This window comes from Canis lupus, chromosome 15, assembly GCF_048164855.1.
Source record: "Canis lupus baileyi chromosome 15, mCanLup2.hap1, whole genome shotgun sequence".
In the NCBI taxonomy this organism is placed as follows: Eukaryota; Metazoa; Chordata; class Mammalia; order Carnivora; family Canidae; genus Canis; species Canis lupus.
The window spans coordinates 38385323-38398153 of NC_132852.1; the positions used below are offsets into that span (position 1 = coordinate 38385323).

Genomic DNA, 12831 nt, shown 5'->3' on the forward strand with positions numbered 1-12831 from the left:
CCCTCTACTTTCTATGCTTTTAGAAGCAGTTTCGAAGTACAGTGAGGACTTGATATGGGGCACTCTAAAGAAACTTAAGTTGCACATGATGCACTCACAGTCCTTGAGCTCGTGGTGCTGAAAGTAGAGCTGGGTGGATGCTAACTGACCGGGCACCGAGGTAAGTAGCCCGTTCCTGACCTCTATCCTCCTGTTTACTCCTGAGGGCCCTTGGCTAGTCCAGGCCTCTGTTGTAAAGCTTTGCTGAGACATTGACAAAGGAGGGGAATGGGTTTGAGCCAAAGCCTGGGTTTTTCCCTCATTGGTCTCTCCTTCCTAGGCTGAACCACCCCAATGTGGTGGCTGCCCGGGATGTCCCTGAGGGGATGCAGAACTTGGCTCCCAATGACCTGCCCCTGCTGGCCATGGAGTACTGCCAAGGAGGAGATCTCCGAAAGGTGAGGCTTCCAGGGTAGCAGGGCGCAGTCCGTCTGGGCAGGGGCAGTGGGGACGCCTTTTGCATCACCGTTTCATCATCAGGAAGCTCAGGCAGCCACAGGGATTGCAGTGGGCTTACTTTTTCTTTTCAGATCCCCCATCCCATGCTTGGGGTGGGGTGACATGTGCGTGATGTGAATCAAGAGACTGAATCAGAAGCTTTTACGAGAAAGTCAGGGAAGGGCTTGCTGTATGTACTGCACAGTGATTATTAAAATGAAAAGAAAAAGTCACCAGGTTTTGAGGACGGGGAAGACTGGACAAATTCCAAAACAAACTTTTCTTCCCTGGGCATGTTAGGGCCACCACAATCCTTCAGTGCATCAGCGTCACTGCTGTCCTTATTAGGGGGGGGATTGTCCCACAGATGTGGCAGTGCTGCACCCAGGGTCACAGAGTAAGGCAGGAAGGGAGCTGACTTCATAATCAGGGAACTGGGCCGACGTTCCAGAGCCACCACTGACTCATCATCTGGGCGTTTGTCCCTTTAGCACATTAACTTCTCTTTATGAGAACATACACTGCCACTGGGCAGTGGTGGCAGCCCTTCCTTGTCTTGGGGACAGTTGTGCCTGTCCACCTTCCCTATCGTTTTCTGAAACTGGCTCGTACAACCTGCTTTTATACTTGGCCTGGTTTGATTTTCAACATCCCTGTAATGTTGGTACAGCGGGAGTGCTGTGTGAAGGATGGAGATTATGGCCTAGAACGATGACGTGGAGTAGCAGGCCTCACACAGCTGCAGTGGGAAGCCAACCGCAGGCCACCTCTCTGTCTATGAAACTATGTGGTACCACATAGAAGGAGGAAAAATAAAAGCTCTAGACAACTAAGTTGTTTTTGTGTTGAAAAGAGGTTGGTCTGTTAGTGCACACCTTCCTGTGCTCTTCATGCTAGAAGAAAGGCCACGATATTATATGGGGAGGGTGGGGAGCAGGGTACCCAGGCATTTCTTCTTTCCTGACACGGCAGCTTCCTGGGCCCAGCATCGTGTGCTGTTCTCCTTACTTTTCTGGCCCCTTCTGCCTTCTTTTTGTAAAGGAAATTTCCCACAAGGGTTGATCTACTCGCCTGGCTTTCTCCTGCCATGGGAGATAGGCAGGTCATGGGAGGGCCATGGCAGGATGCGAATAGTCATTGGCATGACCTATAGGCAGGGGACTGATAGTGAATGGAAATGGGGGACTTGATAGTGCTTCAGTTTTCCTCTTTATTTTCATAACCTTTGACAATCATCCAATTACCAAATGCAGTTATTTAAAATGGGAGACAGTCATGTTGTTGCGGTTGAGTGAGTGGTTCTTAGAGGGTAGTGTGGGAGTTGGTGGGAAGTGACCAGATTGCGGAGGGCTCAGAAGCCCGAGACTCGATCTCTGGTAGGCAGTGAAGAGCTCATCAGCCAGGGAAGATGATGATGCACACAGCAGCACGATTGACCTGATGTGTGGGGCACAGGGTGATCTGAGGGAGGCCCGCAGTCCTTGCAGTCTTGTACCTGGGGGTGGGCTGCCCAGAGCACCTGGGACCTCAGTTCTCTCTGTTCTCCAAATGAAGTAGCCTGTCTTTCCCTCCTCTTAAAAGTTCAGAGTCTGCTCCCCTGGGCACAGAGAGACGAGCTTGGCTAGCCCATGAGCAGGTGTAGAAGCCAGAACGGACTGAAAGAGTGAAATGTATATGCCCAGCTCAGGAAATAGGCTCTTGGATGCTCTTGGATATAAATATTAGTTAATGACCATAACCCTCAGTTGGAAGTTATTTTCTTCGTTGTTTTCATTTGAGGCCAACTGCCAGCAGTGTATTGAGCCCGGGCCAGGGGGGCAAAGAGGGCAGATGTTTGAGTTCAGGCCTCAGATAGATGTGGCTTCATGTTCCAGGGCTGCCCTGCAATGGCTGTGTGAGCAGACATCACGGCACCCCTCCATCTCAGGCTCCTGACTCGTGAGGTGGAAACCCTAACAGTGCTTGTGTTGGTGGCAGTGGGAGGATGATATGACTCAGTGTAGGTAGAGCTCCGCTGAGCCGATCTGTGCAGGGTTTGCCTGGTCCCAGGTACATAGTAAATGCTCGTTATGCATTCCCCACCACCATCATCACCCAGTGAGGCCATGTCGGGGAAGCGGCCAGAGCGTGGTTTTCAGGGAGTACCTTCCACTCTGCCCTCTGCGGGCCTCTCAGGAGCCGTGCTCCCACTGTGGCTGAGCATAGCCTCTGGCCTGTCTCCCTCAGAACTGCAGCTCAGGTGAGAATGAGAATCCGTCACCTTAGAATGAGACACCTCAGCTGTAAGTACCTGAGCACTTGTGGGGGTTCTCACTGCTGCTTCCTCCTCCTCCACCTAGGGCCAGTGCCTCCCAGTCTTGCTGCCCAGGTCCCCAAAGCCCAGGGCTGGGGTTGGCACTCAAATGACTCCTGCTGGTAAAACACATTGTGGGCTTGTTGGTGGTTAGGGACTGCTCACTCTGATGCTTCTTTTCAACTTCTTGACAGTACCTGAACCAGTTTGAGAACTGCTGTGGCCTGCGGGAAGGAGCCATCCTCACCCTGCTGAGTGACATTGGTAAATCCCAGCCCTGGAAATCAGGCTGTGCCCTTCAGGGAGAGTGTGTGGGGTCCCTGGGAGTCCCTGCGGAACACAGAGGGGAGATATTTTGGTCCTCTGTTCCTTCCAGAGGGTGGAGTTGACAGGGGTACAGACAGGGTGGAGAGGTCAACAGAAGGCTAGTCAGGCAGGTACTGAACTCAAATAGATTTCCCTTCCTTCCGGACTCAGTCATAGAGTGAATTATGTATATAGAATAACAGATTTCCTTCCCATTAAAAAGCTCCACTCCCTACTTTCCTGGAATGGCCAGCAGTGGGACAGGTTGTCATTTGAATGAATTTCATCCCTTGGCAACTAATTTTTCCACTTCCACATTGGCAGTTCTTTTGCCAATTATAGCCATAGGAAAAACTCCCGTTTAATCCTTTGGTACTGTTACTGTCCTCAGATGATAGTGTCTGCCACACTGTCTGAGAAGGTCAGGGCAAAGAAGGACCTTAGACCACAGAGCTCAGATACAAGGTTCTGGACCCTGGCATGTGCCTTGGGCAGGAACATGGTTGGGGGGCCACCTAACCAGCACAGGGCTCCGGCCTAGAGAAACAGACAGCAGAAGTGAGAGAGGGCCTGACCCAAACCTTTTTTTTTTTTTTTTTTTAAATCTTCAAGCTTATTCGTAGAAGTTGATAGTTTGAGATTTAAAATTTAAAGTTATCCAGAGCTTACCACTGAGTGTGTGCCCCACATGTAGGCACTGATACCATCTTCATTCCTTTCCATTGCAAACACTTTGAAGCTGCATGCTTTTCGTTTGCTCATTTTTTACTTTTATACTTTAGAAAAATGTCAAGTGTACAGGAAAGTTGAAAGAGTAGTACAGTGAAACCCACGTGCCTTTCAGCTGGGTTCACCAGCCCTTACCATTTTGCCACATATGTAAACCTGGTAGGATAGGTAGGCCTCTAGTCTCTACAACATTTTTGCCTTGCCAGTGTGGGTCCACCTTACCCTTACCCTGTGCCACTCTTCATAGAGGGTGGGCAAGAAGGAAATGAGGGGAGGGAGAGGCCAGCACTGACATCAAGTTAGGATCCAAACAACCTGACATAGAAAATTCCATCTCCCTCTTTATTCCACGTCTTTGTCCTTTGGATGGAGTTCATAGTGAGGATGAGTTGACGTCACACCCCTTTTATCTGACTTTAATGGGCGTCCACCACTAACTCGCCAGGCCAATTCCTTCATGAGTTGGCCTCTGTGGGTCTACTGGAAGGGCCCTCTCTGTCTGCCTAGAGGGGTCTTGTGCATAGGTTAAGAATCCCACCTATTTTCCTGACACTTTGCCACATGGCTTGCCAAGCCAAGTTTTACTTAGACAATACTTGATTGTCTTGTTACCCTAGTGGCCAAATTATTTATTCTCTGTTGAGTTGGGTTAAAGGCAGGTTAGTAGGTTGGGGAATATTCTTTTGCTCCTTGTGGGAAGCTTATTTTATTTCTCTCTGATTAGTGGTTTAAGTCATTTTTTTTTTTTTTTTTTAAATTTATGATAGTCACAGAGAGAGAGAGAGAGAGGCAGAGACACAGGCAGAGGGAGAAGCAGGCTCCATGCACCGGGAGCCTGACATGGGACTCGATCCCAGGTCTCCAGGATCACGCCCTGGGCCAAAGGCAGGCGCTAAACCGCTGTGCTACCCTGGGATCCCCAGTGGTTTAAGTCATTTTTTAAAAATTTTATTCTCTCAGATACTTTCTTTCACCGGTGAGATTATTTTTGCATTCAGCATATAGTTATTAAGGTTTTCATTTTATTGGCTGGAGTACAGAATTTTCTACTTCCTCGTATAACTTTTACTTCCTCAAGTGATTCTCTAGTGATATTAATAGAGCCTCTACTGCATCTTCTTGGTCTGGCCATTAATATCCAGTTACCACTGACTGATGTGACAGCTTTCATATTACGTATTGAAGTTTTAAGTGTGTGTTTAAGTTATACGTAAGTCAGAATAGTGAATACTGGTAAACTTCCAAGTGTGTATGCAGTTCAGCTCTCCTGTAGGTGGATGAATATTGAAATTCTTTAGGTCACTGATTCCTTATCTTTTCTCTTTGTGAGAAAGAGAAACCCTAAGTTGGAAATAAGATTAACTTTTGGAGTACTAATACACTGGGATTAAGTTCTTATTTATTTGAGAGAAAGTGAGTGAGAGAGCAAGCACAAGCAGGGGCAGAGGCAGAGGGAGAAGCAGGCTCTCAACTGAGCAGGGAGCCCCACGTGAGGCTCAGTCCCAGGACCATGGGATCATGATCTGAGCCACCCAGGTGTCCCTAGAATTAAATTCCTGAAGGCAGAGATTTTAGTCATTGCTGTATTGTCGGCATCTGGAATAGTGGTATCTTATATAGCAGCTTTTCTGTAAATGTCAAATGAAAGATATAAATCCTAAAGGAAATTAGAATAAGTAAGGATCTATTTAAAAAAAAAAAAAAAAAGATGTCCACATATAATTTACAGTCCCAAGTCAAATACTCAATCCTCCATTTATTGGCATTGTGACTTTAGGCATGTCACCTAGGTTTTAAGAACATCTCTTTTATTAGTTATAAAATGAGACTGTCACCTCATTAGAGTTGTTATGAGGATAAAGTGAGGTGATATACCAAAAGCACCGGCACAGTATTTTCTGCTCCTGGCATAACATGCGGTCAGCAAATGTTTGTTCCATTCTCATGTCCTTCCCCACTCTGTATTTGGATTAATAGCATCCCTTTTGAAAGACCTGTCATCCTGATTTGGGATCTGGTAAACCAGGTTGGTGGTTGCCTTGTGACATTCCTTTCCTAGAAACAGTTACCCTTCAGACCTATTCCTGTGTCATTCATCTTCTGGAAGCAGTCACATCCCCTAGTGTTGTGGTTGTGGCAGAGGTTGTTGATAAGCTTGTATTATACTTCTCCTTCCCATTTCTGATTTGTGTACAGGATTTATCAAGTTTATTTCTTTTGCAAGATCTCACCACTGAGCGGGAGTTCAAAAGCTTTTCTTGGAGCACATCTAAGCTAGCTCTTTTGTATTCTGAAACATTTCCTGAGCATATTTTGTTCCAGTTTGTTCCAAGTGCCAGCCCTGTTTCCTTTGTTGGAGTTGCCACTGCTGTTCTCTGCCAGGTTGGCTTCAGATAAGTGTCAGAGCCACACCCTTGACCACTGGGTCCAGAAGTCAGTGCCTTCTCTTCTGGATTAAACCTGTTTTAACGTAACCTGTTTAACGTAACAGAGATGCCCACTCAGAGCAGCATCAAGATAATAGAGAAGATTTTTCCAGTGAACTTTAAATTGATTAGGAAGATACTACAGCATAAATATGAGAAAATAAGCCGTTGCCTGGTGAGCACATGCCAGGACAGACCTATTAGGCATTATTCTCTTATGCTGGTAAGAGATCCAGAGACAGGTACAGAGGCAGCTGGAAATGATCTGAATTTCCACATAACCCTAAAATAGCTCAAGGAAGTTACACCTAAGTGGACTCTATTTAAGTAGTCTTGCTCGTTATCCTTTGGAAAACATTGCAGTGTGTTTCCTCCTGAGCTGAGCACTCAAGGTTGAAGGACAGATGGACACTCTGGAGGCCCGTGATTCCCCTGCCTGAGGGGGACCTGCCTGTGTGTGCCCTGCCCAGCTGGGTGGTCTGGTTGTGTGATCTCTGTGACCGCCTTAGGTCTTAAGTCTCAGTTGATCTTCCTTGACTCGCTGGATGGCCAATTTACTGCGGGAACTGACCATCTTGTCCTTGGAACCTTCAGGAACCCCGCTTCCCGGTTTCATCGGTGCCTCATTCTCCAAGTCACCATCTGTGTCTGTTGTGGCCATGCCTCGTAGGCAGCCATGCTTCAGCATTAAAAGGCAGAGAGAGGTTCAAAGGGAATACAGGGCTTTAGGGAAGAGAACTTCATTCAAATTGGCCTTTCTATTTAGTGTTTCTAATTGTGGACTTAGAACATAACAGGATTACCCTATCTCAGCAATTCAGATCATTGGTATATAAAGTATGTTGGAAAGCATAAATGAACTACTAATAATAAAAGAGAAGACAACTGGCTTTCATTTCTGGCTTCTCCAAGTTCCCAGCTCTGTCACCCTGGGCAAGGACCTTTTGGTCTATTTGTCTTTTCATTTCTTCTCTATGGGAAACTGTGGTAACTCTCTGGGGCTATATGTCCTCAACTTTATCTTATTTATTTATTTTTTTAAAAGATTTTATTTATTTATTCATGAGAGACAGAGAGAAAGGCAGAGACACAGGCAGAGGGAGAAGCAGGCTCCATACAGGGAGCCCAATGTGGGACTAGATCTTGGGTCTCCAGGATCAGGCCCTGGGCTGATGGCGGTGCTAAACCGCTGAGCCACCTGGGCTGCCCTGTCCTCAACTTTAAAATGAAGGGTTTGGGCTAGGCGGCCTCTAAGGTCCCTTCTAACTCGATATTCCATTTTCATCATCTAGGGGGCTGGCTGTCAGAATGGGCGCCCCAGAACGTCTTTGACGCCCTCTCCACTGTCCCAGCCTGACTGCATACCCAGTGTCTCCTGCCTCTCCCCTAATGCATCATCTTCCCCTAGAGTTTTGTCTATGTGCTTTTTCTTCATTCCTGCTCCGTCCCCGTTGCCCCTCTCTGTGCCTGGACTGACCACCCACTGCTTTCCAGTATTCTCTTTGCCAGGCTATTCTCACAACCTCCTTATCAGCCATATTCTCTCCAGAGTCTGTGTATTCAACCCTGAGCTCTCTCCTCAACTCCATTACCCGTGTCTGTATACTTCTCCCAAAGCCATTACCAAGTCCTAGACTTCTTCCTTAAGCCAGATCCCTTCCTGGCATCCCTTTCTTGTGTCACCAGCCCATTTTCCCATCAGTCACCCAGACACGAATCTTGTCTCTAGAACTCGCCCTCTTCCTGCTCTGTATACCCTTTCATTTCAAGGCTCCAGATCCTTTCGGCCCTCCTTCGAGTCACATATCCCATTTCTCCTCTCTATTCCCTGTGCTTGACAGTGGGGACAGATTTCTGGTGTGAGGGGCCACTGGCCAGACCCTGCAGTAAGTGAAGAAAACGCCTTGCCTCAGTGGCACATTTTCCACAATACCTAGGAAATACAAGACACTTTATCAGTACTTGTTGAACAAACAAGAATGGTTTTGCAGTTTTCTCTCAGCACTTGGTATGGCTGCCTTTCTACCTTGCTGATTAATCACAGGGGCTATTTTAGCCGGGAACCCCCCAGCTGGATTCAGTCTTTCTCCACGTGTTCACACTTGGCCTTCTAATTTGTTGTGCTTGGAAGGTCCAGTGAAGGTGGAGTGACTGGCACACAGTAGTGTTAAATGTTAAAAAACAAATTTTAACTGAGTAAATTGTAAAGATCTTAGTGGCTTTATTCAGTGATTCATGAATTGGGCAGCATCCGATCTAGCAAATAGAAAGGAGCTCTGAAGAGCTGTACATAATGAAAGACTTTGACAGGCAGAAGGGACCAGGACAAGGAAGTCACTAGCAAAGAGAGGATTGTTTCAGGTAAGGTCACCTTTCTTTTGAGGATGGCAGGGGTCCCATCAGGCAGATTACCTCATTAGTGCAGACCAGGTAATACCACACTGAATAAGATTACATTTTGGGAGAGGCTGAATCTACAGTTAGGTTAGGTATTAAGTCTCAGTTTGGTGATGTGGGCTTAGCACAAGTGACTCCATTTTTGGCCTGTCATCTCTTAACAGTCCTTCCATTTTGATCAGACTTAACTGAGATATGATCAAGATTATATATTTGTATGATTTCAAAATCATTATAGTGGTATTAGCATCACCCCCAGCTATGGCTCTGAAGTTCTTATAGTTTCTGCTGGTGCTCTGTGGTTATTCATAGACCATGACTTTGCCGAATCTCTGTAGTATTTATTCACTGGTCATGACTTCAGGTTCACTGTTTTAGTCAGTAACTCTCTTCATTTTTCAACATTCCAGTCTTGGGGAGATCATTTGATGGTTAGTAGCCATGAACTGGCATTTAAAACTTTTTAAGGAAATACAGTGTACCAGAGAGATTACTATGATTATTATATGCAGGGTAACTCGTGATGTCTAGAGGGTACTTCAAAGCCATGGTCCCCAAGACCCAAACCAATAAAAATCAAACAAAGAGAGACTGTGTTGAGTCCGTTTGTTAAGCCAGATGGCTTAGTTCAGTGATTTTATGTAGCTGAGTTTTACCTTCTCCAGAAGTGTTAATCCAGGGGCAGTAAGCAGTGTTGGCCAGAGCACAGACACCTTGCTCAGTTTCCAGATAATCGAGGACTGTCCTTTTATGAAGTACTTTGTTAGAGTCTAAGGATTTTTTTTTTTTTTTGAGTCTAAGGATTTTTATTGGGCAGCTATTGCTCTAAGAGTTGTGAGGTTCTTGATCATTTGTACTCCCAACTGGTAAAGCAAGGATCTGCCAGAGGGAGCTAATTTTGAATGCCTCCTGGTAATTCCCATTTGAGTCCTAGCACAGGACTGGAATGGAGGCCAGCAAAATCTAAGGGTTGGTAGACCATGCAGGTGGTTTTTATTCTGGTTACCCTTCTCTTGTGTCCCTTTCTTTATGTACAGCCTGACCTCAAGGTTCCCTGGGTTTAGGATTGCTAACCAGAGACTGGGAAATGGACCCTCAGGGTTAGGGTGTCTGACACTGTAGAGAGGGGGCCAAGTTTATTCTAGAGAAACTGACACATTGGAAATCAGAGGTGTGTAAGAGGCAGAACTATAGAACTACTGGCATTGTGGCATACCCAACGGTTGTTTGCAGGTTGGATTACCCCCCTTAGCAAAGGCCTGCGAGATACAGGTGATGGTGTTATCTTTCCAGGCCAGTGCCAGAATAAAGGACAGAGAAGGAGGAAGAAAGGATCTCGTGTTAAAAGTATGAAGTCTTGATCTGGTGGCTTAGGTGGAAGTAGTCTACGTTGGTGTTAGCTATTTCTTCCTAGTCAATTTGATTTTGAGGTCTTCAGCTGGTGTGTAGTTCCCAAAGTCTGAAGGAGCCCTTTTTAATTGGTAGACGTCAACCTACATCCCTGAAGTCTGGCTACCATCTAGTGGGTGAGGAAGACCTGGCGTTGTCCCTTCCAAGGAGATTCAAGGGCAATTAATCTTTGTCTTTATTGATTCCAAATCAGAAGGGTGGGAGAAAATTAGAAACATTAGTTTGGAGAGTCATAGCCAGATATTTGAAGAAACTATCAGGATCCAATCTAGTTTATAGGTCTATAACAAAACCTCAAAGAAAATTAACAGTACTGGAATCTAATATCTACAAAAGTGCAATTTTTCTCTCTACAGTTACCCCTATTTTTTAAGTTAAAGATAATTACAGTAAAACTGAATTGTTTGCATTGAACTTGGCCTGTTTACTTAACAGAAATGCAGCAGGAATAATGATTAACCATGTAAGCTCCTTTTAAGACTGCTTTGTGGAACCTGTCGTAAGGAATCAGATTGCCTTATAAGCCTCTGAGGCCAGGAGGCCACGCCAAGGATTTACCATCAGATTTTACCTGCAATACCAATAATTTGGGTGAATTTCTCTCTTCTCAAGGTTCCCCTAAATATCCTGAGGTGTCTGGGCCTGCCAGGAAGTGACCTTTCTTATTCATCTGGTAAGGCTGCTAGGACCCTCTTATAAGCAAAGTACCAAATGAGTTTTTTTCCTAGCAGTTTCTTAAACTGTCTGGTCATATCTGAGTCTATACACATCTCTCATAAATGTGACATTTCAGTCAAGTCCTTGGTGATATAGCCCGCATTTCTAATTGTGTCCTGTTACAAGAAGAAGAGAGTCTTATTGAACTTACACAAATACCTAACTATATTACCTTGAAAAGAATACTCAAGGGTTTCTGGTTTCTAGAGGGATCAGATAGGGAGAAAAAGGAAATGCTTCACCCATACCTTTGTTACAAAGGTATGCTTTGTCAAATAGCTGTAAGTCCTAGGTAGCTTAAAAAGTTTCCTTAAATCTGGAAAGGAAAAACAAAACATGGAGGAACCAGCAGTGTTTCAAACAAAAGATCATAATCATCCTTCTTGGGTTATTCAGTCCCATTTAATTATATTTGTTCTGCTTTAATCCACTTCTTCCATTATTTCTGGAAATTCTTACTAAGGACAGTTTTATGATGATCTTAAAGTTATCAGAATCCTGTACTTGCCCAAGTTCTTTCCAAAGTCCAAGCCCATTCTTGAAGGTGGAACATGTGCAGAAACACTTTCTAAAGAGCATCAGAGTAGAATAGTAACTCTCTGCAAGTGACAAAGACTTAAAAATACCTACTGTTAAAGAACTGATGAGAGTTCATTTGATAAGGAAATTCAGTGATTTCTGTGATAACATTTTAGGATAATAACTGGAATTGTTACTGGTAATATTCTTCTAAGACATGAAGATTTCCAGGAATTTCATAGTTTCTGGAACACTTACAAAGCTAGACAAATGCGGTATAAGGAAAGCTTAATATTACTCCTTATTTGACAGTGCTTTCCATATAATTTAACATAGCAAATAAGTCCAGTTAGTTTTACATATTCTTTGTATAGAGAAAATAAATCTTGAGATGTTCCAGGAGCCCTCTGCAAAATACCAGGTAGTTCAGGATCAGAAAGACTTCATTTAGACCAATAGTCCAAGAAAACTTTGTCATTTTAACAGAGAGAAAACCAAATTCTAATTTTGCACCAGTTTCTTTTTGATATTAAATTTTTTTTATTCAAATAAATTTATTTTAATCTTAGCTAACCTGACCATACATGAAATTCCTTGCCCAAAGATTCCTTTTTTAAAAACCTACATCTTTTTTTACATTCACATTTTGTCCTGTGTTTTTCCTCTTTCCTATTCTGAAATAACTAGCTTCACGTTGGGACAAAATGTCTTTTCCTTCAACAAAAATGCCTCTCCATTCCTCATACCTTCTCTTCCAAAAGCACACACCCTGCTTTCCTTGGGTACAGAGATGTTTCTCTTATTATTTCCAGTAGCTTTGATTACATATTATTTAGAATTTTTAACCTTTAGAAACCTTAGTTTCTAGTGAAAACTAAAACTTAAGCACTTTAACAGGCTGTAAACTGCCTGTTGCACCAATATTTGTTATGTTGGCAAATTGTATGAATATATTTAATAATTTTTACAAGCATACGTTTCTGTTTAGACTACCAAGGAAAGCTCCATGAGACATCAGACAAAGTCAGCCATCATCCTGTTATTTTTCCTGTTGATGATATAAGATAGATATCATATGAATATATGACAATTTATATTAGGATAATATGAGGTTATTTGATTAGTAGACATGTAGAATAAATGTATGTCTGCATTAAATTCAGTACTGACAATGCTGAAGACATGTCTATTTTAATTAAACCAAGAAACTTAAATTAACTTTAACACCAAGTATTTTCCTAGAACATGTGAACCTGAAAGGCATTTGAGGTTAGTTTCTCTTATAGTTCTGAGAATTTTAGGAATACTTACATCATATAAATGTTTGTTTGTTTTTAAGCCAATTAAATAGAGCTCTTTTGCATATTAATTTTGGCAGTACCATTCAGAGGAAGAAAATCCTACACATCTACAACACACATATGTATAGACAAATGTAATTTTGTAGACATATGCAAACAGAGACCTTATGGCTTTCACTTTAAAATTTTAGCAGTAAGATAAGTATGACAATGCAAAACTCCTTAGTTTATAAAGGATCATTTGGATCCAAGTCAG

General features: G+C 43.7%; 1 protein-coding gene across 5 annotated transcripts in view; it reads left to right on the plus strand.

Moving 5' to 3' along the window:
- Window positions 1–12831, plus strand: part of IKBKB (inhibitor of nuclear factor kappa B kinase subunit beta) — a 58725-nt gene that overhangs the window by 14156 nt on the left and 31738 nt on the right. For 3 of the 5 annotated variants that reach the window (XM_072776643.1, XM_072776642.1, XM_072776646.1), the window contains exons 4-5: window positions 320–437; window positions 2965–3034. In XM_072776643.1, coding sequence (XP_072632744.1) covers window positions 320–437; window positions 2965–3034 — 188 coding nt within the window. Of the gene's footprint in view, window positions 1–23; window positions 161–319; window positions 438–2964; window positions 3035–12831 lie in introns of all 5 variants that reach the window. The other 2 variants (XM_072776644.1, XM_072776645.1) reach the window with 1 other exon arrangement.